We start from the raw sequence: 27,014 nt of genomic DNA, 5'->3' as shown, positions 1-27,014 counted from the left end.
GTGCTGGAGGACATAAGAGATTCCTAGAAAAGGGGTCTCTTGGGTAAAAAAGTAGTGGTTTTTTATATGCTTCCCCCCACTTTCATGGGGGTCCTGTGCCCCTAACTCCAGAGAATGTGGAGGGACCACTGTATTCTGACAAAATTAGGGAGATAGGGTCAGGAACATTTAATCTACTCCATGGGCTTCTAGCCAGGATTTGGATGATAAACAGGGTAGAAGGTAAGCCCTGGCACCGCAAGGACTAGGAATACTGGGAGTGGGTGGGTTGCAACAACAACTCAAGCCTTGCAAGTTGTAGTTTAATTATGTTGCAGCCATGTTGGGAGTTTGGGTTTAAGAGGAGGAAGATGAGCAGCTGTCAAGGATTGCTGTGTGTGAGTTGGAAGAGGCCTCAGAGCCATCCAGCCCAGCCCCATTCTGCCATGCAGGAACTCACAATCAAAGCATCCCTGGCAGATATACTGTGACCCTCCACGTTCATTGGGGCTGGGGTTAAGGACCCCCATGAAAGTAAAATGTTGACCATTGAGCTGGATGAGCTAGAATTTTCATATGAAGTAGTTCCCATAACCATTCCTCAAGTAATGATAAAACTACAAATCCCAGGATTCCGTAGCATTGAGCCTCAGCAAGCCAACGTTCCAAAGGCGTTTGACGGACAGCGCGGCAGCCAATGGGAGGGCGGGAAGGAGGCGGGCTCAGAACGTTCCCCGGGACTGAGTCGGGAGTCACGGAGGCTGCGCGCGAGGCCCAGGAGCCAGCCCTGCAACTAGGCGCCCGTTTGCACCAGGTTGTATTTGGGGCTTCTTTTGCATTTTAAGCGTGAGGAGCTCAGGTAAGAGGAAGCGTGCATTTCCTTCCCCGCCTTGGAAAGAGTCTCTGGGATGGCTGCGGAATTTCCCCAACTTTCCCAGGCTGTTGGGGGGGAGGGACAAAACCAAACCAACCCAAAACCCTTTCCTTGCCTCCCCTCCTGCAAGGGTTGCGCCTTTGTTTTGCTGAGCAGGAAATGGCTGCAAAGTGGAGGCAAGGAAGGAAGGGCTTTCATTTTCATCACAAGGGAATGCCAAAGCAAAGGCAGAAGGTTGAGGGGAGGGGAGGGCTTGGGTTGCTTTTTCCTAAGAAGAGGCCCATTCACACATTCCTGGGGGACTCAGGGACCCCTGCAGAGGGTCCTGCCCTGGCTTTCCTAGGAGTGAGTATCTTTGGAGTTGAGGGGGGACTCCAGCAGGGACTAGGAAGCCAGCAGGGCCTGCCAAAATTGCTTTGCACCAGAGAAGGCAAATCTTTTGCATGACTGAATGGGAGCCTGCAGAATAGTCTAGCTTTCCCTCTTTGCTGCCTCTTGGAGGAAGTGTGTGTGAGATTTAGTTTTCTAAGTACCAAATCAACTTAATCAGGACAAAACAGTTATGGCAGCCATTTGCAATGTATTCATTACCATCTTGGAAGAAGGGCTGTCTCAGGCAAGGAGGGGTCTCCCCATCCTAAGTTTTACACAATATTTAGAAGCCATTTTCTGCTGCAGTTTTCTCCTTTATCTCCGTTTTCATTGGCTGTTATACAGCCTTTTAGAAACCCCCATTGCATCTGCATTTTCCACACCTCCTTCATATTTCTCCATACAATGCGTGTCCAGTTAAATTAGTTGCAATAGATTCATGGGCATGTTCCTAATATCCATAGCCTTCATAAGGCATGCAGAGAAGAGAAAATCCCTGGAAGTCTAGTTTCCTTTTTAGCAAAAGTGAAATCTATTGCCATTACATTAACTATAATAGCCTGAGCTTGTGATTTCTCCCCAAAGCCTCCCTCTTCTTTCTTTATCTTTGGCCTTGTCTGTCAGTTGAAAAGAAGATCTGTTGCTTTGGAGCTTGGATACCCAAAATTGTTACAACTTTAGTGCTAGCTATTCCTTTATCTTAAACAAAAACCCTTTAGAGTCTGTATTCTTGGCACATTATTATTTAAAAGATGTTTTGCAAGGGCTGTGAAGAATTAAAAAGGTAACCATCTCTCTATCTGGGGACCAAAGTCCAAACACTCTTTGCAAGAGATGTGTGTGAAGTGTGTTGTTTTAAAAACCATTCCTGTCTTTTATATTATGGGGCCTATCTAAAGTCTGAACTCTTACTTTTATTTTTATTAGCTTTGCCTATACACATCTACATTTATTTTTGTGTTGAATCCAAATGACCCATTCTCTCAGAAAACTATGGACGCCAGCCGTGAAAGCCTTCAACGTCACCTTGATCATAGAGTCGCATTGGAGGATCTGGAGATGCCAGATGTTGATCATAGAATTATGTTGGAGGACCTACAAATGCCCAGAGAAGTGTTTTCTCTAGGAACCTCTAAATTTTCCAGCACAGCTCTATGGTCAAATTCCAGCAGAGTTTCACTGGAGGATTTAGAGATTTCTAGAGAGAAGATGAATTCAAAGATATAGCTGGGTTAGTCTCTAGAATCAGTTGTAGAGCGATCTTGTATCACCTTTGAGACTAACTAAAAGGAAGTGGTTGGCAGCATGGGCTTTCCTAGACTTCAGTCTACTTCCTCAGATCCATCTGAGGTCTACGAAGTCTAGGAAAGCTCATGCTGCCAACTTCCTTCTTTCAGTTAGTCTCAAAGGTGATACAAGATCTCGCTACTAGAGAAAACATGTTAGTCAAAACTGCAGAAGTCAGAGCTGCAAACTACAACTGAGTAGTAAAGTTAGAATTGTCCAAGCCATGGTATTCCCCATCACCATGGATGGATGCAAGAGCTGGATATTGAAGAAAGCTGATAGGAAGAAAATCAACTCATTTGAGATGTGGAGCTGCAGAAGAATTCTGTGGATGGAGTTCTGTGGATACCATGGACTGCTAAAAAGACAAACAAATGGGTCATTGAACAGATTAAGCCTGAACTCTCCCTGGAAGCCAAGATGATAAAGTTGAGGTACTACTTTTGGCTGCATCACGAGAAGGCATGAATCATTAGAAAAGACACTGATTCAATTGAGGCTGTCGTACTTTGGCCACATAATGACTATGGATCACTAGAATGAACAGGAATGCTAGAGTGCATGAGAAAGAGAGGAAGGCGGCATACCAGATGGATGGATTGTATAAGGAGGTCATGGGTATGAGTTTGCAGGACCTAAGCAGAGCAATAGAGCACAGGGAGATGTCTCATACAGAGGGTCGCCATGAGTCGGGGTTGACTGAATACCAGTTAACAGCAGCAGCAAACCTTTACAATATAGGTTAGAATCCTAGAGTTGGAAGAGATCCCAAGGGCCATCCAGTCCAACCCCCTTCTGCCATGCAGGAACTCACAATCAAAGCATCCCCTGTGACAGATGGCCATCCAGCCTCTCTTTAAAAACCTCCAAAGAAGACCACCAAATGCCAAGGGAGTGTTTCATTGTTGAACAGCTCTTACTGTCAGGAAGTTCTTCTTAAGGTTGCAGTCGAATCTCTTTTCCTGTAGTTTGCATCCATTGCTCTGGTTCCTAGTCTCTGGAGCAGCAGAAAAGAAGCTTGCTCCATCCTCAGTGTGACACCTCTTCAGATGTTTAAACAAAGCTATCATATCACCTCTTAACCTTCTCCAGGCTAAACATACCCAGAGCCCTCAGTTGCTCCTCGTAAGGCATGGTTTCCAGACCCTTCACCATTTTGGTCACCTTTCTCTGGATATGCTCCCTTACCTGGATTCCAAAGTATTCCAAGCACCAAAACTTTATTCATGAGTGGTTGAGATAGTGACACCTTTGCTTTCTGATGGTTTGGTGTACACGAACCCTGTTTTGTGCACAAAAAAATGAAAAACACAATATAAAATTACCTTCAAGCTATGTGTATAAGGTGTATATGAAACATGAAAGCTTTGTTTTCATGAAAGCTTTGTTGTGTACTCATATCCAAATACAGGTATTCCAAAACCTTAAACATGCAAGATGTCTCTGGTCCTAGACGGCCCTTGTGGTCATTTTAAACTCTTCAGATTCTATGAATCCCACCAGCTTTTTAGAGGTTTTGTAGTTGAATGGTTTATGTTCATCATTTTATTCCAGGTAGCAATTTGAATGTTGGACTATGACTCTGAAGAGCCGAGTTTGATTCCCATCTCTGTCATGAAACCCATCTGGTAACCCTGGGCAAGTCACACTCTCTCAACCTCAGAGGATGGCAATGGCAAACCCCCTCTGAAGAAACATGCCAAGAAAACCCTGTGATAAGTTTACCTTCAGGGTGGCCATAAAATGGAAACGACTTAAAGGGAAACAACACACGCAACATTTTTCATGGTGCATTTATTTTTACAGTTTTATGTGCATTTCCCTGGGGTCCCTTACGGATAAAGAAGCAGTTTAGAAGTTTTTAAAACACAGAAAGAAGCTGGATTATGTCTCCGGGGCCTGAAAAGTATTGGAAATGTTAGTCACTCTAGTGTATTTGTTCTTGGCACAGGCCGTGATTGAACTTCTGGGGCAACTGCTGCGGAGTCTAACAGCAGCATCTTTCTTCCCATTTTCCTAGTTGCTAAGTGAAGATGTCATCCTTTGCGGAGGATAAGGTGAAAAAGTACATCAAGGGTAACTTGACAAAGTTCTACCGCATTCGAGTGGCTCAGATGATCTGCCTCCCGTGCTTCACGGACACCGACAGGGTAACGGTTCACTTTTGCCCTGCTGGGGTGGGGAAGCTGCAAGAGAGTCCATGCCCAGCTCAGTGGTCCAAAACGCACTGCAGAAATAATCCAGTTTGAGACCGCTTTAACTGCCTTGGCTCAGTGCTTGGGAATCCTGACAATTATAGTATATTGCGGTACCAGAGCTCTCTGACAGAGAAGGCCAATTGTCACACAAAACTACAATCCCCAGCATTCCCTAGCATTGAGCCAGGGCAGTTAAAACAGTCTCAAATAGGGTTATTTCTGCCATGTGTTTTGGACCTTAGATAGCCCTTTTAAAGTTTGGATTTAAAACCCAACTGCCCCTCTAGGTGTGGAAGCCATCAGCTGCCTGTTGGGAGGATGCATACTTTGCACAGACGAAAATCTAGGTTCACTCTCTTGCTCTCATGACCTCTTCCTTATGAAACCATCAGCTGGTGGTTTCCCAGCTTCCGTATGAAGTTTGTACTGTTTGCTAGAAGGTTGAAATGGCTCTCCTAAAGCTTTGTAACTGGGAGAAATGGTGTTTAGTGCAGTGATTCCTAATTATAGCTCTGTGATTCCTCCAAGATGTTTGGGCCTTCAGTTCCCAGAATTCCTGCCAAGGTGGTTGAGGCTTCTGGGAATCGAAGTCCAAAAAACCTGGAGGACCAAAGTTTGGGAATCATTGGTTTCGTGCAAATATGCTGGTGTTTTTGGTGGGCATGCTTAAGCCCTGCCTGTTGCTAGAACATCTCTGAGATGGACTTCTCCTCCCTCAACTTAGAAGAACCGGATTGCAATTGATGGGGAAGATGGTACTGAAAAACTGGAGCATAGCTGTCAGTCAGAGTAGTCCAGGCCAGTGATATGACTCAGGGAAAAGGCAGACTCCTGCGCTCACCTTAAATGGCTTTAAAAGAGGCTTGTCGGAAGCGTTTAATGTTCCAGCAAACCAGCGGCAGTTGGCTTTTCTCTAGTTACCACATTAAACACACTGCAAATGATGTGTATTTTTGGGGTGCTGAAATGTTGCATTTGTACCGGGACCCATTCACAGTGCAGCATTATAGCTCTGTGAGTCCACTTTATTTATTTTCAGAGCTCACAGAGATGCATAGAATAAAGAGTTCCCAGGTGTTGGGGGCAATTGGCTTACACTTTGTAAACTGCTTAGGGAGTGCTTAAGTGCACTGCTAAGCGGTATAGAAATGTACTTGTTAATGCTATTTATTCCCCCCCCATACACACACACTTTATTTTTAGAGACTTTTTTGAAATGTACAGAAAATATAAATAATAAATAAACACACACATAGTAGACAATGAACAATAAACAAATAAAAAGACTACCTAATCTCTACCTTTGGCATTGTTACTGACTTTATTAATCACTTTTACTACAAATTGTCATTTCTCAATGCAACCCTGTTACACCTTTGTTAAACTAATCACATTGATAGTTTACTCTTACATTCCTCAAAAACTTTATTTACACAAATTCAGACTCTTCTTTAACTCTCAAACGTATATTCTTTACATTAACTTATGTCCCCAGGTATGTTTTAAGTATTCTAAAGTTCCTGACCATTCTTTTTTAAATCTGTCCATCAACCCATTTCGAATCCAGCAGGTTAACTTGACTATTTCCATATATTCAAATATTTTCCATAGCCATTCAGACACATCTGGAATTTCTTCTTTCTTGCTTAGGTCATTCTAGCCTCTAAACTGCAGATCCCAGGATTCTATTAAGAATGGCAATTAAAGTGGACTTGTAGCATTATAATTCTGGAGTGCAAATAGGCCCCTTGGACACAGCAATAGGATTTCCTGCTTGCTCTAAAATGTTACATCCTTTTCCCTCTTAGTACAGGGGATAGAACTGTGGCTTTTATGAATGCAAAAGGTGTGGTTTGCAATGCAAATCTACTGTGAAAGTTGTTTCACAGTGTTCTTTCTTTCTTCCTTTCCTGAAGTTACCCTCATTGGCCTGTTTCCTCCTCCATTTCTTTCTCTAGCAAGAGATAAGCGCCTACTACAGCAGACATGGGAACAATTTAGCCGTGTTTGAGTTCTTTGAACGCCTGCAAAGCAGAGAAGGCTGGTTGCAAGTACTCATAGATGCCCTCCGGGAAGACAACTTAGGAGACTTAGCCGATGACCTCCAGCGCGTTTATAATATGTATCAGCCCCGTGAGTTAGCCTTTCTTCTTTTGCATGCAGTGCTGTATTTGGTTTTTGGTAGAATGGAGAATTTCTGGTTTGTTTGTTTGTTGCCAAAGGACAATACAGTACAAGCCCCATATCAGCAGGACTGGTGCCAGCGGATTCACTTATCCACATCCAAAAAAAATACGCTCTTTCTGTGCATTTTCTAGGTCCCGCAGTGCCATTCTGATATGGTTCTGCTATAAGTTGGCCATAGGATCTAGAGATTCTTAGAGAGGTATTCTTTCTAGACATTTCTAGGTCCTCTTATGGGGGGGGGGGTCCGAAACGGATTAATTCTGTGGTGTGTTTCTGCTGGAAGTAATTCATTTCAATAGGGTTTGCTGCTATCTCTGGTTCTGTGTTTCCATGGTAAGTCCAGGAATGTATCCCTTGCAGATATGGGGGCTGTACTGTATATAACCCACATAAACAGAAAAGCATAGGACAAAGAGGTATGTATTAATTTGCCAGCACAATATTTACTTGGGTGGTCACAAGGGTGTGGGTGGGTGGGAGAGTGGGATCACAAGGGTAAAAAGTCTGAGAACCACTGTGTTAGGCAATGAGTTTGAGACTGGATCCTCATTTTTAATCATATAAGCCGCTTTGATTGCTCCTGTAGCAGAAAAGTGGGGTATAAATAAAGGTTTTATTTAATTTTTTATTATCAGCCTGTCCCTGCTGCACACCAGAGGAGCCATGTAAAGCTTTTCGCCACACTCCCTGCACCTATGCCATACTCACTCTATAAGCCATGGGGGAAATTTGCACCATATTTGAAGTGGGGGCATTTTAGGCCTACAAGAGACCTTTTTTTAACAACAGGAAAGGACCAGAAGTCATGTCTTGTTTCCTTTCTGTTTGTAACAAAGGCCTCACCTGGGTCTAAAATGTCAGGGAGGAAGCAAGTGCACAGTGAAAATATCTGCCAGACCCTCTTCAAGTGTTGGCATAAACCTATACCAACTTTGTACAGCGCTGTGTATAATTACAGCGCTATAGAAATAAAGTTTAATAATAATAATAATAATAATAATAATAATACTTAGAATCCAAGAGTTGGAAGAAACCTCCAGTCCAACTCCATTCCGCCATGCAAGAAAACACCATCAAAGCACTCCCAACAGATGGCCATCCAGCCTCTGTTTAAAAACCTCTAAGGAAGGAGTGTGTTCCACTGTCAAACAGTTCTTACTGTCAGGAAGCCCTTCCTAATGTTGAGGTGGAATCTCTTTTCCTGTAGCTTCCATCCATTGCTCTGGATCCTATTCTCTGGAACAGCAGAAAACAAACTTGCTCCATTCTCAAATATTTGAACATCGTTATCATGCCACTTCTTAAGTGTCTCTTCTCAAGGCCAAACATACCCAGCTCCCTAAGTCACTCCTCATAGGGCTTGATGGTTTTCAGACCTTTCACCATTTTGTTTGCCCTCCTATGCTCCAGCTTATCACCTGAGAATTTACCTAGTTCCTTGGTCAGGGCTAAAAGAAAACATAGGCCTGTGTTTTCTGTCATCCATCTTTCCAGGTAATGCTCTATCAAATTCTTCATCTCCTGTTGTGAATAGTCCTCCTTCGAGAGAATTGGGTGCCTTTGGGATCAGTCTGCCTTCTTCTGCTGAACAAAATCCATCGCCTCCATTTAATATTCAGAGTTCTAGGGAAGCCCGGCCTTCTGCCTACTTGCCTCCTAAGTCTCCAGGATTTGCATCCTCAACCAGAAAGCCAGACTTACCTGCAATGAGCGATTATCACCGTCCTGTTCAGGAAACTGACTTTCCATCTCAGAACAGCGAGATCTCAGCAGAACCAAAGGTTTGTTTAACTTGGGGCCAGTTTGCTTCTGTATTTGGGTGTTGTTGATTGTAATCAATTTCTCTTTGGGATTACAGTTCCCAAAATTTGAACATTCTGGGTGGGGGGTGCTGAGAACTTTAGTTTGGAAAAGTGACTGGCTCTTCTCTGTTGACTGGCAAAGGCAGAAACTGAATGCTCAGAGGAGGTGATGTGCATGTGTTTGGGTGCATACACGCTGCAGAATTCAAAGAGGTTGAGAGCATTTTTAACTAACATGACTCTATTCTTCAAAATCCTGGGATTTGTATTTAGGTAAGGCCTAGGAGTGTAGGACATGTTGATCCACTTTGCATACACTGACTGACAGCATCTCTCCAAGGCTTAAAATTTTCCCAGTACTTGGAGATACCAAGGAATTGAACGGGGGGCCTTTTGCATAGGAATGTAGGACATGTTGGTCCATTTACTCCAGTACTGCATGCATGGATTGGCAGCAACTCTCCAGAATTTCAGGTCTCCCAGTTCTGCCCGCCTGCAGATATTGGGATTGGACCCGGGGCCTTTTGCGTGTGAAATGTATGATCCACTTGTAGGAGGGAGACAACAAGGAAGTCTTATTTGGGGATGGAACAATTGTGGCCCTGAGCAAGTGTTGTGTAATGGTTTGAGTGTGGAGGTGACTTGAAGGCATACTCAAGACAACATAATGAAATGGGTACAAGTAAAAGGCCACATCATTAACACATACAATGAAATTGTGTGTGTGTGTGTGTGGTGGTTGGGGGCTTGTGCCTTCAAGTCTCCCGTTGACTTATGGTGACCCCATGAATTTCTTAGGGTTTTCTTAGGCAAGGAATACACAGGACTGGTTTAGCCAGTTCCTTTCTCTGAAATTCAACCTACAGCATTTAAAATCATAGAATGATAGAACTGGAAGAGACGCCAAGGGTCATCCAATCCAACCCCATTCTGCCATGCAGGAATACACAGTGAAAGCACCCCTGGCAGATGGCCATCCAGCCTCTGTTTAAAAAGATCCAAAGAAGGAAATTCCACTACACTCCATGGGAGTGTGTTCTCCTGTTGTCAGGAAGTTCTTCCTCATGTTGAGGTGGAATCTCAACCAGGTACTGTTGTTGTTGTTGTTGTCTGCCTTCAAGTTGTTTCCAGCTTATGACAACCCTAAAGCAAACCTCCCATGCAGTTTTCTTGGCAATATTTGTTCAGAAGAGGTCTTCCAGTGCCATCCTCTGAGGCTGAGAGCATGTGACTTGCCCAAGGTCAACCAGAGGTTCATTGTCAAACTGGGAATCGAACCTGGTCTCCAGACTCATAGTCCAACAGTCAAACCATTACGCCATGTTGGCTCCTCCTGGTACTATACATAGATTAAAAAGCAATTTCAAAACATGGGCATTAAAGAGTAATTATTAAAAGCTTTAACCTCCCCCCCCCCCCCCGAGCATTTAGTTCTCAAATGCCTGTTGAAACAAAAAAGTCTGCCTCATTTAAAAAGGACATCATGGAGTTCCCCAACTGGAAAAGACATCAACATGTTGTGTCTCTTTCCAATAATGTGTTCTTCATTGACCTTCATTCATCTGAGACCAGGTTACCCAGTTGTTGCATTGTTTGTGTGCCTTCAAGTTGCCTGTCATGGCAACCCTATGAATTTCACAGGGCTTTCTTAGGCAAGGAATGGTGGTTTTGCCAGTTTCCTTCCTCTGATTTATAACCTATAGCACCTGCTTTATGTTGGCTGTTTCCATCCAAGTATTAACCAGGGCTTGCCCTGCTTACCTTCCAAGATCACATGGGATCTAGCGCTTTCTTGGTTTCACCCCCTAGGTTAGACACAGTGCCACAAATCTGGACTCTTCTCCATCACCCAAAAGCATTGCAGCCTCGCCATTTAATCCCAGAGTGGCAGCTGAGGAGGAGAAGCCTTCTAATTCCCAAGGCCCCTCTGCAACTAGTGGCTCTCCTGTGGTTTTGATACAGGACCACCTTGGAGAGGTGCCTGGCACTCCTGCACCAGTGGCCTCAAGATCTGACTTCAGCAGTGTGGCTCCAAAATGGGGCAACCCTCAGCCACGCCCCGTCTTTGTGAAATCTGGCTATTTTGGGAACATGAGTCGCATGGCTGGAGATACTGGTGCATCCCCAACCCCAGTTGCCCATCTTGGCACCAAGACATCTGGAAATCAGCCAGTGGAGGATCATTATTCATCTGCAGACAACGTCCCAGCAGCAGCTCCAAAGAGGCAAGATGACTCACAGAAGGAAGAGCAACTGGGAGCATGGAAGACCCAGATCCAATGGGGGTATCAGAAGAAGCGGGCGTTGGGTGATCCTGTAGAATCAGACAGCAGCGCCACCTCCAGCTTGCAAAGACAGTTGGGCGTAGAACAAGGAGCCCCGAATCAGTGGAAGAATAGTCCAATTGTTACAGAGAAAAATGTTGGAACAACATCAGAAGCTTCCCCAGTGCTCAGTAGAACTCATAATTCTTGGGAAAGAGGTAAGGCTGTGCTGTGTTCAAAATCTGTTGTGGGAAATACTGTATATATGCATGTATAAGATTAAAATTTTTAGTTAAAAATGGACCCAAAAACCTGAGTCAACCTATCCACAGGTCAATGCAAATACTTAACTCTTACTTAAAAAGGAGTCATACCCTGGTGAAAGGCAAGAGTGTAATCTGTCCTGGAAGCACTGACTCCCCTCTGCTCTCTCATCCATCCATCCAGCCTTTCGTGTGAACACAAATAGTTATGCCTGCTGGAATTTTGTAAATTCTTTGGCATTGTTTTCCTTTATTTCATCCTTTAGAACTTTTGGTACATGCCGCTAAGTTTTACACTTGTCTTACCTATAGGTCATATCAAAATCGGTAATTCTGGCCCTAAAATTCTGCCTTCGATTTATACATGAGGTCAACTTAGAGTTGAGTACTGTATATGCAGTACACACAGTTTCTCAGGCCTGGACCCTTTCTTGAGTCTGTTGACTCATCAGCAGGATTGTACCAGAGCCAGGGGTCACAGCAATGATTCCCAAACTTTAGTCCTCCAAGTGCTTGGGACTTCAACACCCAGAAGGAGCAACGTGGCCAACAGTCAGGTATTCTGGGAGCTGAAGTCCATAACATCTGGCAGGCCAAAGTGTGGGAACCACTGAGTTTCAGGGTTGAAGTGCCATGATATTTTTTTAGACTAATTTTTAACAATCTAATTTGCAATCAGAATTTAAGTTGAGTCTCTTATCCAAATTGCTTGGGATCAGAAGTGTTTGGGATTTTGGAATATTTGCATATACATGATCTTGGAGAGGGGACACAAATCTAAATGTGAAATTCATTTATGTTTCATATACACCTTACACACATTGCTGAGGGTCTTTTTGTACATATTTTTAATAATTTTGTGCGTAAAACAAAGTTTGTGTACACAGAAACATCAGAAAACCAAAGTGTCACTATCTCAGTCACCCGTGCAGACAATTTTGGATATATTTTGGATTTTGGAATTCCAGATAAGGAATACTCAACCTGTAATACATAATCAAAGATTAAAAAAGTCAGAGGGGTAGAAAAAAAAAAGAAGAGGGAAAAAAGATAAGAGAGAATGGGGGGAAAAACATGGAAGTAATGCATGTTAGGGTTGTGATCCCCCAATTCTGATTGTAATGAAAAGACAAATAAAAAGAGAAAAACATTACCATTACATTTCCAACTAAATAATCTTACTACAATTACTAAAAACCATAACCACAAACAGATTTCTTACTGCTCAGAAAGTCCATAAACAGTTTACAATCTTTCAAAAAGTCTTCAATTGACTTATCATTTAGAACCCACATTAATTTGGGCTAACTTAGCAACGTTGACAATCCATTCTTCCATTGTCTGTGCTTCAGTCTGTTTCCAAGTTTGAGCAAACAATATTCTTGCTGCTCTGGTCATATATCAAAGGAGCGATCCATATTTACTATCCCGTTCTTCATCCAAAATGCCTGACAATAAGTGCAATGATGCTTTGATTAACAGAATTCAAAGGCATAGCCGTGTACGTCTGGAAACTCAGAATTCAAAAGGGTCTTGTAGCACCTTTGCGACTAACTGAATGAAAGAAGCTGATAGCATGAGCTTTTATAGACTCGATCCTACTTCTTCATTTGCATGAGTGGAAAGGCCAGAGACAGACTTACATAAACCAGATTATATAGGTCTGTCTCTAGCCTCTCCACCCCATGCATCTGAGGAAGTGGGCACAAGGCTAGGAAAGTGCATGCTACCAAATTCTTTCTTTCAGTTAATCTCAAAGGTGCTACAAGACCCTTTTGCAATATTGATTAGCAGAGGTACTGATGTGATCTCCCACCTACATATCCTGTTTTTCCTCTTCCTACCAGAAGGACAGGGTGGAGCCAGAATAATATTCCCAGCATCAAGGTAGTGTTGTGTTGTGAGCTATCCTGGTTCTTGAAATCCAAGCACAAAGAGACATGGAAAGTTTTTTTTGAGGGGCTGGGGCTCAAGGGGAAGGGACCATTTCCCCAGCAGCAATATATTGTTGTGAGCTGTTCTGGTTGCAGCACTGAACAATTTGGGAGGTGACTTGTTTAGAAATGGGGAGAAGCAAGGGAAAATCAAGTCCTTTCAGCTGGTCTTGCAAGCATTGGGCAAAATATTACTGAGCTCAGCTCACAAGCTTTGCACTCCTGTGCTCCATGTGGAGAAGAGCCAAGCCAGGAACTGTCAGCCTGGCTTGCAAACCTCATGGGTGAGTCCTGATCTGTTGAAAATGCCTAGCCGAGCCCCTTCCAATGTATATTATGCTCACCTTCCCAGTGTGGACAGTGGATGGGGCTGGGAGTATTCCCATGTTGTCCTTTCTTAATGATAGGAAATTATACAGAGAGACAAGCAGATGCTGGGAGTTCTTTGTAGGACAGGAGATCAAGAGGAGAGGCTTTGGGAAAGGCATTTCCTGGATGCTTTGCAGGCCATGTCTGCTCATCGTGGGCCAAATGAGGCCAATAAATCAAAGTTCCCTCTACCCAACTGGACATAAGGAATATAATAATATGCTGCATATATTCATGTAAGTCTAGATATTTTAATTAAAAAACATAGATCCAAAAAACCTGAGTTGACTTATGCACAGGCCAATGGAGTACTGTACTTTAACTCTTATTTAAAAAGGAACCATCCCCTTGTGAAGGTCAAGTATATAATCGTATGCTGGAAACATTGACCTCCCTCGACTCTTTTATACACCCATGTGAGGACAAACACTTATGCCTGCTGGAATTTTGTAAGTTCCTTGGCATTGCTTCTCTTTGCTTCATCCTTTAGATCCTTTGTTACATGTCCCTACATTTTACCCTCGACTTATCCACGGGTCATATCAAAATCCATAATTTTGGCTCCTAAATCTGCCTTCAATTTATACATGAGGTCAGCTTATAGTTGAGTATATACTGGAGTTGATAGATGTTTCATATGTAAGCCAAATGCAGAGGTATGTATAATCTGTGACCGGAGTAATCCACATTTTATGCTAGGAATTCTGTTCTGAAGTCAGTATGGAACCGTATACGCTCGGCCCTCCACATTTGCGGCTTTGACTGTTGGGGATTTGATTAATATGCTCTCTCAAGGAATCTCTAGGTCCTCCAGAGAAATTCTGCTGGATGTTAACCATAGAATTGCACTGAAGGACCTAAAGATTCCTAGAGAAAACACTTCTCTAGGCATTTGCAGGTCTTGCAAGCAGATGTTGACCACAGAGTTCTGCTGGAGGACCTAGAAATTCCTAAAGAGCTATTCTCCCAGGTTAAAAAGTACTATTTATTTATTTGCATTTCCCCCCACTATCATGGGGGTCCTGTGCCCCTAACGCCAGTGAATGTGGAGGGACAAGTGTACTTGCATTGTGTCCTCCTTTGCATAACTTATTGTTGTTTTTTTCTCCCCTAATTATTGGAAGTGAGGAGCAGCTATATAAAGTGCTGACAATCTGCTTTGTGCTTTTTAGGCACCTTGTTCACCCACTCTCCCTCCATCCCAAGATTTCATTCAACATTCCCTTGTGTTTTCATTTCTGCCTTCACAATCATGAGAACTAGCAACTTGGGTAGTGGAGTGGATCTCTCTTCAGTGAAGGCCAAGAGTCCACAGAAGCTGCCTTTTATGTGTCCGTTACTATGTTCTGCCGGCACTTAGGATGCACCTCATCTATATGCTCTCTATAATTGTTTCTTTGCAGGTGGCCATGTCCCCACAAACACCGCTTCCAGGGGCCATTCCAGTGTTCCTCGGTTTGGCAGCACTCATTCCAACCATTCTCAGCAACCCTGGAGCCCAACAGAAAACGCCTACGTTTCCCCAAATCCCACCACTCTGCTTCCATGGCAGAGACGGCCTCCTCTTCCCGACTTTGAAGGTTTCTCTTCCACTGATGTAATCCCACCTAACTCACACATGGAGCCTTCCTCTGCTTCAAGTAGAGGGGACTTGGAGGATCTAAAGTCTCCCATTCAAGAAGAAAAATGGCCTGTTGGAAGGCTGGATGACTCACACACTTCTGCATTGGTGCAAGAGACGGTAAGATCTTGGGAGATATTAAGATGTGGAATTTGTGAAGACATCGAAGGCAAAGTGAACACAACTGAAATGATAGGATAACTGGGGGGTGTACAAAGTCGCTTCTTCACCTGCCTGCCCTCTACTTTCTGTCTCTTTCCTTCCATCCACCATCATTTATGATAAATATCTCCAGTATTTAAGCTACAAAAATCAATGAAGAATTACTGTCTGATCCCTGTATCTGCAGGGGATATGTTCCCAGGTGTACTGCAGATAAAGGTGAACACTATATTTCTATGTAGAGAGATCTGATAATACCTTTATAACTAACTGAAAGAAAGAAATTGGCAGCATGAGCTTTCCTGGACTTCAGTCTACTTCCTCTGATGCATTTGGTGGAGTGGAAGCCAGGTATAGACATATATATGCCGTTGGCATGTGAGGGTGTCATGCCAGTTTCTTTCTTTCTGTTAGTCTCAAAGGTGCTACAAGATCTCTCTACGGACTGATTCTACAGACTAACGCGTTCGGCTATATCTTTGAATTCAAACATTGTGATATAATCACTTTTTAAGGCTATAGTTTATTGCTGCCTTGTAAGTACTGTAAGCACACAAAATAACAAGCTTGTAACATTATATACTATCCTGTTTTGTGTTGATTACAAAGTGCTCCATGGCTCCTCCAGCAGCTCATTTCATTGCCTGTATGGACTTTCATGTGTTTGTTTCCATGACGTTCCTGGCCACCTAGGACTACTAGGCTTGTGGTTAAGCACAAGGCAGCTTTGTTGGTAGATACTCACAGTTTGATGGATATATTTAGGATGAGCCAGCATGGTGTCATGATTTGAGTGTTGGGACAACTCTGGATACCAGGGTTCAATTCCCAGCTCAGCCATGAAATCCATTGGCTGACCTTGGCATCTCCATGATGCATTGTTGGCAATGGTTTCACAGTGCTTAAGTAGCAGATTCTGGACATCATTTTGTGATATCAAAATTACCTCTGCCTTTAGTGGCTCCAGTGTATTTGCTCCTGCAGTTCAGAGTTTGTTCTGATTGGTTTACATTTACGCAGGGAGCATTCATACTCATTTTTTTTTTTGTCTCGGGGAGATGCAGATCATATTGGGTTTGTTGTTTCCATTATGTTTTGGGTTCACAGATCTGTTTGAGTCATTTTAACTCTTGTGTTATTCACACATATATATTGTCCCACTTATTGGAACAATAGTGTTTGAATTTAAACATTTTAACTTTATCAGTTTATTGGCAGTTTTTTATTGTTAGGTCAGTATCCAGTGTCAGTTGCTTTTTTTTAAATAAATTACTTATTTTATAGTGCAAGAAATGCCATTCAGAAACAGATCCTTCAGTTAAGTTAAACAAAAAAAAAATTGCTTTAAAAGACCACTTTTTAATGAACAATAATTTAACTTAGTGGCAATAACATCTAAATTGCATTCTGCTATTTCATTTTCGGATTCAGTCCTATATTGGTGTAGTCCTACACATTAATGAAAAAAATGGTTTAAATAAAAAATAAACACACACATTTTCTGTGATTTTTTTAAACTGAGTTTTTTCCAAACCTAGGCACAACCCCCATTTTATTACTATATATGCCAAAAAATAATGGTTGTGCTCTTCCTCCAGAATGCATTCATTTCAATAGGGTACACTATTATCTGCAGTTTTGTATTTCGACATAAGTCTAGGAACGTATCTCCTCTGAATACGGGGGCCATACTGTATTTTGGATAGGCTTAGTTGTGTTATGATCCTTTAATTAATTAATTAATTAATTTGTATGCCGCCTTTCTCCCAGAAGGGACCCAAGGTGGCTCTCAGATAAAAAACATTTTTAAAAATTACAATAAAATTTTGAAACAATTAAAATAATATAAGAACAGTATAAAATCACAAAAAATATACAAAACTTAAAATCAATGGAATAGAAGCATTTTTAAATGTAATTATGTTCCTTTTTATCCTTGGCTGAATACAATTTAATACTCTTTGGTAGTTCTGAGTACCTCTACAATATAGAGTGCAGTTTGACACTGCAGCACCATCCTATGTGAAAATGGGTTTTGTACTTTCCTCTGCCAAAGAGTGCTAGTGTCTCATGAAACTACAACTCCCAGGATTGTATAGGCTGGAGCCATGGCAGTTAAATGTGGTGTCAAACTGCATTACTTCTACAGTATAGACACATCCTTTGTGAACTTTTAAAGTTGTAACCCACTTTGAATCCCATTGTGGGAGAAAGATGGGATATAAATTCTTGAAATAACTAAATAAATAAAACTTCCACATGCCTGAAGAGAGGAAGAAGCTCTTTATGGACCTGATACCTCATGTTAAGATGACAGTTGCTTAGGTTCCTTCCTCCATCTTGTCGCGTGTCTAGGTTTGGTATGGCTATTTCTGGAGGTCCCATTCTCCTGTAGGAGAAAAGGGAATGGGAAGACACTTGGATTTGCTACTGTGTGGTACAGCGGAGTGATGAAGGTGGTGATTCAGGGTGGGATCACCACAGGAAGGACAGTTGGGTTTCTCTTTCTTATCCAAGAAGCTGAATTTATTGCCTTGGCTCATCTCCCACAGGTGTCTGTAACCCAGCCTCCAGACATTGCGGATGGGAGCACAATGAATTCAAGGATGAGGAGGAATGGTTCTTCCCGGAACGACCGTGTCTTTTATAGTAGTCATGATGATGACGGTCCATGCAAACCTGGAGTCCTAACTTCATGCCTGGATGCGAGTTCTCTTGGGCAACTCCAGAGTGGCCAAGAGACAGATCCAGAATATTCTGGCAGATCGGACAGACTTTGTTTCAGCTCTGAGTTCTCTTTAAACGGAGACCCTTTAATGCCGAGTGATCCTAGCCAGAATGGACAGCCTGAAGAGAAGTCCTCTGGCTCAGCTGTAGGTATTGTTTTGGGAAAAACTGGGATGGGTGAAGGAGACAGTGCATCCTTTCAGGCCATGAATGACAACCAAGATGTCAGTGGGTCCATCAGGACCTTCGAGTTGCGGGTGAAGGAAGACGCCAGCATCAATCTTGCTGGTGCGCCCAATACAATTGGCTATCAAGAACTCCAGCCAAACCAATCTCCAGGTGCCTTCCCTCATTCAGCAACAGGGCATCCATCAAGCATGCCTACTGATCCCCACTCTGAGGATTCCCACCAAAACCAAAAAACCGATGGAACACCCCCATGGATTCCAAGTGATTATACATTACTCCTTGTTGGATTTGTTCTGGCATCTGTGGCAGGCATAGCTTTTATACTGTATAAGAAGAAGTAGGAGTTTGGGTATTAGAAATTGGTCATCCATCTACTGCATAGCCAAATATTAGAACACCTTCCCTTCCCACCTGTGCCTTCAAATTATACCATGTGGGGGGAAATGTTTCCTTTTGATATCCTTTCTTCAGATCTTTGCATGATGCTCACGGCAATTGATAACTCTGCTGCGCTCACAAGTTGCCTTGTATGTTTCCCTTGGTCCACCTTATTTCTCAAAAACTTTGATTGAGACAGGTAGTATTTGGTAATTGGAAATTAAATCTATAGCTGGATATATCACCCTTTCAGCACACACAGTCAGTTGACTTCTCTCCTGACCCATGCAGTTGGTAGATCTCTTTGGTGGAAAAGTTCTTCTATCTAAATAAAATTTAATAAGAAACAGTGCATTGCTTTAGGGGAGGTGGTGCAACACTGTCCATCAGCACTAGTGGGGCCTCCTTCTTTAGCTACTCTTTATGTTACCATTATCATCGTCATCATTTCTTTCCCTGCCTTTTTTTCCAGATCAGGACTCAAAGCAGCTTACACCAATTAAAAAAGACATTGTTAACCCCCCACACAAAATACAAAGGTTAAAACAAGATTAAACAGTCAAACAAATTAAAACATGCATCACACACACACCAGCACAACCATTAGTAATATTAAGCATACTGAAAAACCCACAAAAAATATCAAGCATATCATGTAGAACAGGCCTTATGTAGTCAGTCATCAAATGCCTTTCAAAATAGAAATGTCTTTGTTTGCAAAAAGAAAGTAGGGAGGTTGCCAGACTAAACCTCTCTGGGGAAGGGAGTTCCAGAGCCTGGGGTAGCTATTGAAAAGGCCCATGTTCCCACCAGATGTACCTGTGAAAGGTGTCCTGAGCAGATCTCAAAGAATGGACAAGTTTGTATGGGAGAATACAGGATCTGAGCCATGTGGGGCTTTAAAAGTCATAACCAGCACTTTGAATTTATGCACAGAAATGGACTGGCAAGCCAGAGTTTTGCAACAAGGGATTTGGGCGCTCCCCATATCCAGCCCAGATAGCAATCTGGCTGCAACTCTTTGGACCATTTGAAGTTTCTGAATACTCTTCAAATACAGCCCCACATAGAGTGCATTACAGTAATCCAACTGGGTTGTAACTGAGGCATGTGTCACTGTAGCCAGATCTGACATGTCAAGGAACAGATGCAGCTGGTACACAAGCTTTTAACTGTGCAAATGGACTCCTAGCCATCATGGAAGCCTGGGCTTTCACCTCCCTCTGCCCACTCAGGTTGCACAAATGGAGAAGTATCTGTTGTTGCTGGACAACTAGAGTTGCACCCACTAGATCTGTATCTATAGCATCTAAGGCAGAGCGAATCTGAGAAAAAGTACGAGTAGTATAAGCTGAGGAAGTAGACTGAAGTATACGAAAGCTCATGCTGCCAATTTCTTTCAGTTAGTTTCAAAGGTGCTACAAGATCTCTCCATGTACTGATTCTAGAGACTAACATGGCTATATCTTTGAATTCTTTTGTAAGCTTGGTCTACTTCCTCAGATCCACGGAGTAAAATTTGAGAAGGAGACCAAATCTACGAAAGCTTATGCTACAACTTCATTAGCTTAGGCCTGTTACAGACTGCCAAAATAAAGCTGCTTCAGGTCTCAGTGAAGGTATGCTATTTAAATGATGCATGGGTCCTAAGAGTCCGGAGGTCGCGCCAAAGCCACACTCCATTCCTAAGCACTGGAGTGCAGCTTTGGCGCAGCTTCCGGATTCTTAGGATACATGCATCATTTAAACAGCATACCTCCAAAGAGACCTGAAGCAGCTTTATTTGGGCAGTCTGTAACAGGCCACAGTCTTGTATGTAATAATGATAAAGTGCAAGGAAAATTCAGCTAAATTATATATTAGCTTTTCACCTACGAGGGAAGATGGGTGCTTATTTCCCATCATGTCCTAGGCCAGGGGTGGCCACAAGTTGCATGTGGCTGCCAGGCTGTTTTGAAAGTAAAAGTAAAGACAAAGGTTTCTCTTTGACATGAATATCTAGTCTTCAACATGGAGAAATGTAAGGAAATGCACAGATATAGGACGGGTGGCACCTGGCTGAATGACATTTATGTGTGTGAAAGCTCCAGGAAAAGAGATTCCACCTAAACATTAGGAAGAACTTCCTGACAGTAAGAGCTATTCGACAGTGGAACACACACACTCAGATAGTGGCGGAGTCTTCTTCCTTGGAGGCTTTAAACAGGCTGGATGGCCATCTATGATTTTATGATCTGTTGGATATGCTTTGATTGTGAGTTCCTGCATGGCAGGGGGTTGGACTGGATGGCCCTTGGGGTCTCTTCCAATTCTATGAAAGGGATCTGGGAGTCCAAGTAGACCACAAGCTGAACATGAGTCAACAGTGCAATGCAGCAGCTATCAAGGCCAATGCGATTTTAGACTACATCAATAAAAGTATAGTGTCTAGATCAAGGGAAGTAATAGTGCCACTCTAGTCTGCTCTGTCAGGCCCCACCTGGAATACTATATCTAGTTCTGGACACCACAAGCTGGGACTGAACCCATCATGCGGCATTTGGGTCTCGGACTGCCAACCTGATCTTCCCATCGTCAGAACTGGCATCTTAACCACTAAGCTACTGCATTCTTAGATTTTGAAAGGGAGCACCAAAAACATTTTGTCAAAAGTAATTTTCCTCTTCTGAAACCTTCTAAGGCCTGTGGTTTTGCAATAAAACCTTATATGCAAAGCCCTTGTGGGTTCTTCATTATACTTGCACTTGTGGAGGGGGGGGGATATGCAACTCTCAGTGCACCTTGGTAATGGAAAGTTACCCTTTGTATGTGTTAAAATTGCCAGCCTACGCTCATAAGCTTCCAGATGGTGCTGACTGGATACTATTGGAAATGGAACAAGATGGTTCCTTGGTCTGGTCCAGCAAAGCTTGTCCTTACATTACTAGATTCTAACTGATTTCTAATAGCTTTGTGCAGGGTGTGTTTGACAACAAGTGCGTCTCAATGGCCTTATTTGTCTGAAATGGATGCGAAGCACCCCAAGTGTTTCAAAATGACCTTTGAAAAGAACATATCCTTGCTAAAATATGCTCTCATTCCACACAAGAATCAAATCTAGGAAATGAAACTTGCTTACTCATTCCATCAGCATTAAAAAAGAAAAACATCTTTATGGCAATAATGCTGGAAAGATGCCTGCTGCATGCAGCTTTAGTTGAAGCATTTCCTTTTATTTAAAAAACCAACAACACAGCCTCCTGATTCTCCAGTTCCTTCAAAAAAATGACCCCTAAATTCACTAGCCAAATCCTGTTGTTTATCTTGCTAGCATCACAGCTAAACTCTCCAAGGTATTAACAACTTCCACAGGCAGAGCCTCTAGCTCAGACAGTATTTGTCTTGAAATCCCAATGCTTGGGTTATGCTTTATTTTAAAGCTTTTAATAAATTCTAAGGCAGAACCAGGCTTTAAGAAACCGCAACAGTGGCGAGGAGAAGGAAATAAATGCAACCGTCGTGAGTCTCGGCGCATGTGGCAATGCCTGGTAATCTCTGTAAGTGGGTCAGTAGGTTAACATGGGCATCTTTCCAAAGAAGCTGGTTAAATGCAGGGGACATCTGTCAGGGAGAGACAGCACTCAGCATTTTCAAGGCTTCACTCCATATTACCGGACTGGCTCATCTCAAGTATTGCCTCTTTTCTTTGGTCAAAAGGGAAAAGAACAGAATGCTGGATTATAGAGACCTTGAGGCGTGTCTCTTTTTTGTGTGTAGAATCCATTGGATGCTCTCCAGGCTTCACGTCTTCTGTGGATGTATGTGCCTTCAAGTTGATTTATGGTGACTCCATGAAAATGGTGACTCCATGATTTCCCCAGTGTTTTCTTAGGCAAGGAACCATCAGCGGTGGCTTTGCCAGTTCCTTCCTCTGAAATATAGCCTATAGCGACTAGTATTCATTGATGGTCTCCCCATCCAAGTGCTTCTTCTACACTTTCCAAAATGCCTCCTAGGGTAACTGCTATCAATTCAACTCCAAATTATAATGGCCCTACAAATAATAATAATAATATAATAATAAATGTTTATTTATAAACCGCTTTTCCAACGATCAAAGCGGTGTACATGTCGTTAATCAAACAGTAAAAACAGTAAAAAAGAGTCTACATCATAAAATACATATTAAAATAGAATTAAATTCAAACGACAGTAAAAGCATTGGATAAAAAACTGTTAAAAACATAGCAATCTATTAAAACCAAACTGCAGAAACAATAGGGGAGGTAGAATCTTAGATGGAATTGGGAGGGTAGGCTTGTTGAAAGAGATAAGTCTTTAAAGCCTTCTTGAAGGCTTCCACTGTTCCACTGTGGCGGATATCTTCAGGGAGGGCATTCCATAAGGAGGGCACTACAGCTGAAAATGCCCGTTGCTGTGTTGTTACCAATCTCACCTTAGGGTGGTCGAGTAAACATTTTCCTGTAGTTCTGAGCGTGTGGGGAGGATTATGTAGGGAGAGGCGTTCCCTCAAGTAACCCGGGCCCAAGCCATTTAGAGCTTTAAAGGTAATAACCAACACTTTGTATTGGGACCGGAAACGTATAGGCAGCCAGTGTAAAGATTTTAAAATAGACCTCCTAGACACTCTTGTCATCAATGCACAGCCATTAAAGGTTCAATAGTTATTGTGTGCCTCCAAGTCGTTTTTGACTTATGGCAACCCTAAGGTGAACCTATCATAGTGTTTTCTTGGCAAGTTTCTTCAGAGGGGGTTTGCCATTCCCAAGTTCTGAGGCTGAGAGAGCCTGACTTGCCCAAGATCACCTGGTAGGTTTTTTTTGTTCAAGTTGGGCTTTGAACCCTGGTGGGTAAGTCACATTCTCTCAGCCTCAGAGGATGGCAATGGCAAACATTCTCTGAACAAATCTTGCCAAGAGAACCCTGTGATAGAGTCACCGTAAGTAGGAAACAACTCCAGTTGTCGTCCAATGCTCAAAGCCCTTACACAGCCTGTCCCTTTTTCGTCAGGCTACTTTGTAAGGAAAAGGAAAAGCAATTAAAAATTAAAACAAAATATTTGCCCCAGATCAGCTGGATGCTGTCACATAAAGCAGAAATTTAACTAAGGGAACTTTCCTGGCAGAAAGATAAATGGGTGGTCCAAACACATTGCGGAAGTAATCCAGTTTGGGACTGCTTAAGTGCCCTGGCTCAGTGCTAGGGAATCCTGGAAATTGTAGTTTATTGTGGCACCAGAGTTCTCTTAAGAGAGAAGGCTACATGTCTCACAAAACTACAGTTCCCAGAATTCCTTACCATTGAGCCAGGTCAGTTAAAGCAGTCTCATACTGGATTATTTCTGCAGTGTGTTTTGGACTGGGGGAAGAAAACCTCATCTTCAGATCTTAGACTCCTGCTGTTAAAGGCACTAGATCAGAGCTAGCAAAAGAAGATAATTGTATGAACAGCTGTAGTCTGGATACTGTAAAATACTGGACACTGTAAAAGGCATGCTTTATTTTACATCTTTCCCCCCAAGACTTTATGTATTCACACTTCTAGATTCTATGTTATACATTTCTACAAAACACCCACATTAATGTTCATTTTCTTCTGTGCATGGTTCTTCATCACAGCAATTTATTCATGGGACCCCTGGACAGGATGTCTACAAGGGAGCAAATTTCCTGCGAAATCTTTCTAACTTGCCCCCAAAGAGGAAGTGAGAGTCATAAGGCACATTAAAATGCAAACACATACTCAGGGGAAAATCAAACTCTGGCACTGAGTAGGCAGAATGGCCAGGTATTAGCTTTAAAAAATATTAAATAAAGAGGGGTGGAAATAGGATTGTTAAAAAACAAACACATTCTTATGTGGCCATGAGCTTATCATCTTTATGGATGTCTGCTGCTTCTTTATTCTTATCTTAGCAATTTTTTTTACCTAAGAAAATACCTCTCTAAGAATCTCCAGGTCCTCCAGTGCAACTCTGTGATCAGTGTCTGCTAGAGGTTGATCCCAAAATCATGCTGTAGGGCCTACAAATGCCTAGAGAAGTGTTTTCTCTAGGAACATCTAGATTTTCCAGCCCAATTCTATGGTCAACTTCCAGAATTGCATGGGAAGACTTAAGAGATTCCTAGAGAGAACATATAATCAGAACCACGTATAATCAAATCTGCTAAAGTCAAAGCTGCAAACGTGGAGGGCCAACCATAATTGCAATTATCTCTTCTAAATAGGCTCAGTAGGAGCGTTTGGAAAAGCCATGAATTATTGCTTATTTATTGTTTATTATATATTTATATATTTATTGCCAGGGAGAAGGTGGTTTTCTGATTCTTTAGTCAAAATCTCTCACCTACCTGGACTTCAAGGGTGCAGTTGGTGCTCTCTGCTGCTTACCTGTGTTTAACAGCTGAGGAAATGTGATTTCACACACCAAAAGGGCCACTTTCAGGTAAGATGTTCACATCCTCTGTAAGAAAAAAGCAAACAATTAGGCCATATGCACTTATATCGAAAGGTCTTCAAAGATTATTAGGGTATGATGGCTTTTTTATAGATAATATCTTGGCCTCTTATCCAACATCCCCTCAGTGCAGAATAAATATCCGCATGCAGAGAGATGCTACATGAACCTTATCCAGAACAGTAACATGACACAATGCATATCAATGACTAGGTAATACTGCTTGATGCACAATACATGATGCACAACCCCAATGGAGAAAGTATAAGATGTACAGCCACTGCACAGAGATGCAATGCAGTGCAAAGCATAGGATGCACAAACATGATGCACTAACCCAGTGCAAAGTAAAGGATGCACAGCTAGAATTTACAATGCACAACCACAATGGAAAATATAGGATGCCCAACCAAACTGCATTACACTAAAATGGACAATGTACAATCACAATGGGAAGTATAGGATGCACAACTAGAATGTACAATGCACAACCACAGAGCAAAGTATACGATGAACAACTGCAATGTAAAGTATAAGAGGCACTAGAATGTATAATAAGCAATCCCAATGTAAAGTATAGGATGCACAACCCCAATGCAAAGTATAAGAGGCACTAGAATGTACAATAAGCAATCCCAATGTAAAGTATAGGATGCAGAACCCCAATGCAAAGTATAGGATGATCAACTACAATGTACAACGCACAACCCCAACACAGGGTATAGGATGCACAACTGCTGCATGTAATTCACAATGAGCAACTTGCAAAGGCACACCCTTTTAAAACCTTCCACTTTAGGTTGCATCAATAAAAGTATAGTGTCTTGGAAGAGTTAACATGCGCCTTACACTAAATTGTAAGTGAAGCATGATTAGGGGAACAAACTATCCCCAAACTGTAAAAAGTTTCATCTACTAATATTAGAATCATAGAATGATAGAGTTGGAAGAGATAGCAAGGGCCATCAAGTCCAACCCTATTCTGCCATGCAGGAAATCCAGATCAAAGCATCCCCAACAGATGGCCATCTAGCCTCTGTTTAAAGACCTCCAAGGAAGGAGACGCCACTACACTCCGAGGAAGGAGTGTGTTCCACTGTTGAACAGCCCTTACTGTCAGGAAGTGCTTCCTAATGTTGAGGTGGAATCTCTTTTCCTGGAGCCTGCATCCATTGTTGCGGATCCTGTTCTCTGGAGCAGCAGAAAACAAGCTTGTTCCCTCCTCAATATGACATCCCTTCAAGTATTTAAATAGGGCTATCATATCACCTCTTAACCTTCTCTTCTCCAGGCTAAACATCCCCAGCTCCCTGAGTCGTTCCTCATAGGACTTCATGGTTTCCAGACCCTTCACCATTTTAGTTGCCCTCCTTTGGACACATGGCTCCAGTTTCTCAATGTCCTTTTTGAATTGTGGTGCCCAGAACTGGACACAATATTCCAGGTGGGGCCTGACCAAAGGAGAATAGAGTGGCACTATTACTTTGCTTGATCTAGACCAGGGATAGGCAACCTGCGGCCCGCGGGCCGTATGCGGCCCGGCGAGGCCTTGGGACCGGCCCCAGCCCGGTCCTGCCGCCGATTGCCGCTGGGACCTTTGGTCTCTCGCACGCAGGGGCAAGGGGGGCAATTGTCTATAGATGCCTCAGAAACATGCATTTATATTAACATTTTTTTAAAAATCAGCAAAATTTTTTGTGTGTCCTCCACTTTTTTTTTAAAAAAAGTGTCCACCATTTGAAAATGTTGTCCTACATTTGTCCTGGTTTATTTTTTTTTTAAATTTTGAAAAATTTTTTTTTTTTTTTTTTGGGCCCCCCCCCCAGTTGTCTGAGGGACAGCAACCCGGCCCCCGGCTCAAAATGGTTGCCTACCCCTGATCTAGACACTGTACTTCTGTTGATGCAGCCTAAAATCACATTGGCCTTTTTAGCTGCCGCATTGCGCTGTT

At 42.5% G+C, this 27,014-nt stretch overlaps 2 protein-coding genes across 5 annotated transcripts in view; one reads left to right on the top strand and one right to left on the bottom strand.

Annotated features, from left to right (window-relative positions):
- The window catches only part of PTPRA (protein tyrosine phosphatase receptor type A), a 604,614-nt gene that overhangs the window by 160,712 nt on the left and 416,888 nt on the right, over positions 1 to 27,014 (bottom strand). The gene's annotated exons all lie outside the window — the stretch shown is intronic.
- MAVS (mitochondrial antiviral signaling protein) lies at positions 703 to 18,867 on the top strand. 3 transcript variants are annotated; one of them, XM_042466819.1, is made up of 7 exons: positions 703 to 838; positions 4,533 to 4,662; positions 6,669 to 6,843; positions 8,392 to 8,678; positions 10,509 to 11,181; positions 14,933 to 15,270; positions 17,865 to 18,867. In XM_042466819.1, exons 2-7 carry the CDS (start codon positions 4,546 to 4,548, stop codon positions 18,567 to 18,569), a joined length of 2,295 nt encoding a protein of 764 aa, XP_042322753.1. In that variant the 5' UTR covers positions 703 to 838; positions 4,533 to 4,545; the 3' UTR covers positions 18,570 to 18,867. The 3 variants fall into 3 exon arrangements, with proteins under 3 accessions (XP_042322753.1, XP_042322754.1, XP_042322755.1); XM_042466820.1 differs by lacking the exon at positions 703 to 838 and adding an exon at positions 3,872 to 4,300; XM_042466821.1 differs by lacking the exon at positions 703 to 838 and having other exon boundaries at positions 4,438 to 4,662; positions 10,662 to 11,181.

This window comes from Sceloporus undulatus, chromosome 5, assembly GCF_019175285.1.
Source record: "Sceloporus undulatus isolate JIND9_A2432 ecotype Alabama chromosome 5, SceUnd_v1.1, whole genome shotgun sequence".
Lineage (NCBI taxonomy): Eukaryota > Metazoa > Chordata > Lepidosauria > Squamata > Phrynosomatidae > Sceloporus > Sceloporus undulatus.
Note: the sequence above shows the minus strand (reverse complement) of the source record. Positions and strands in the feature narration are given on the sequence as shown.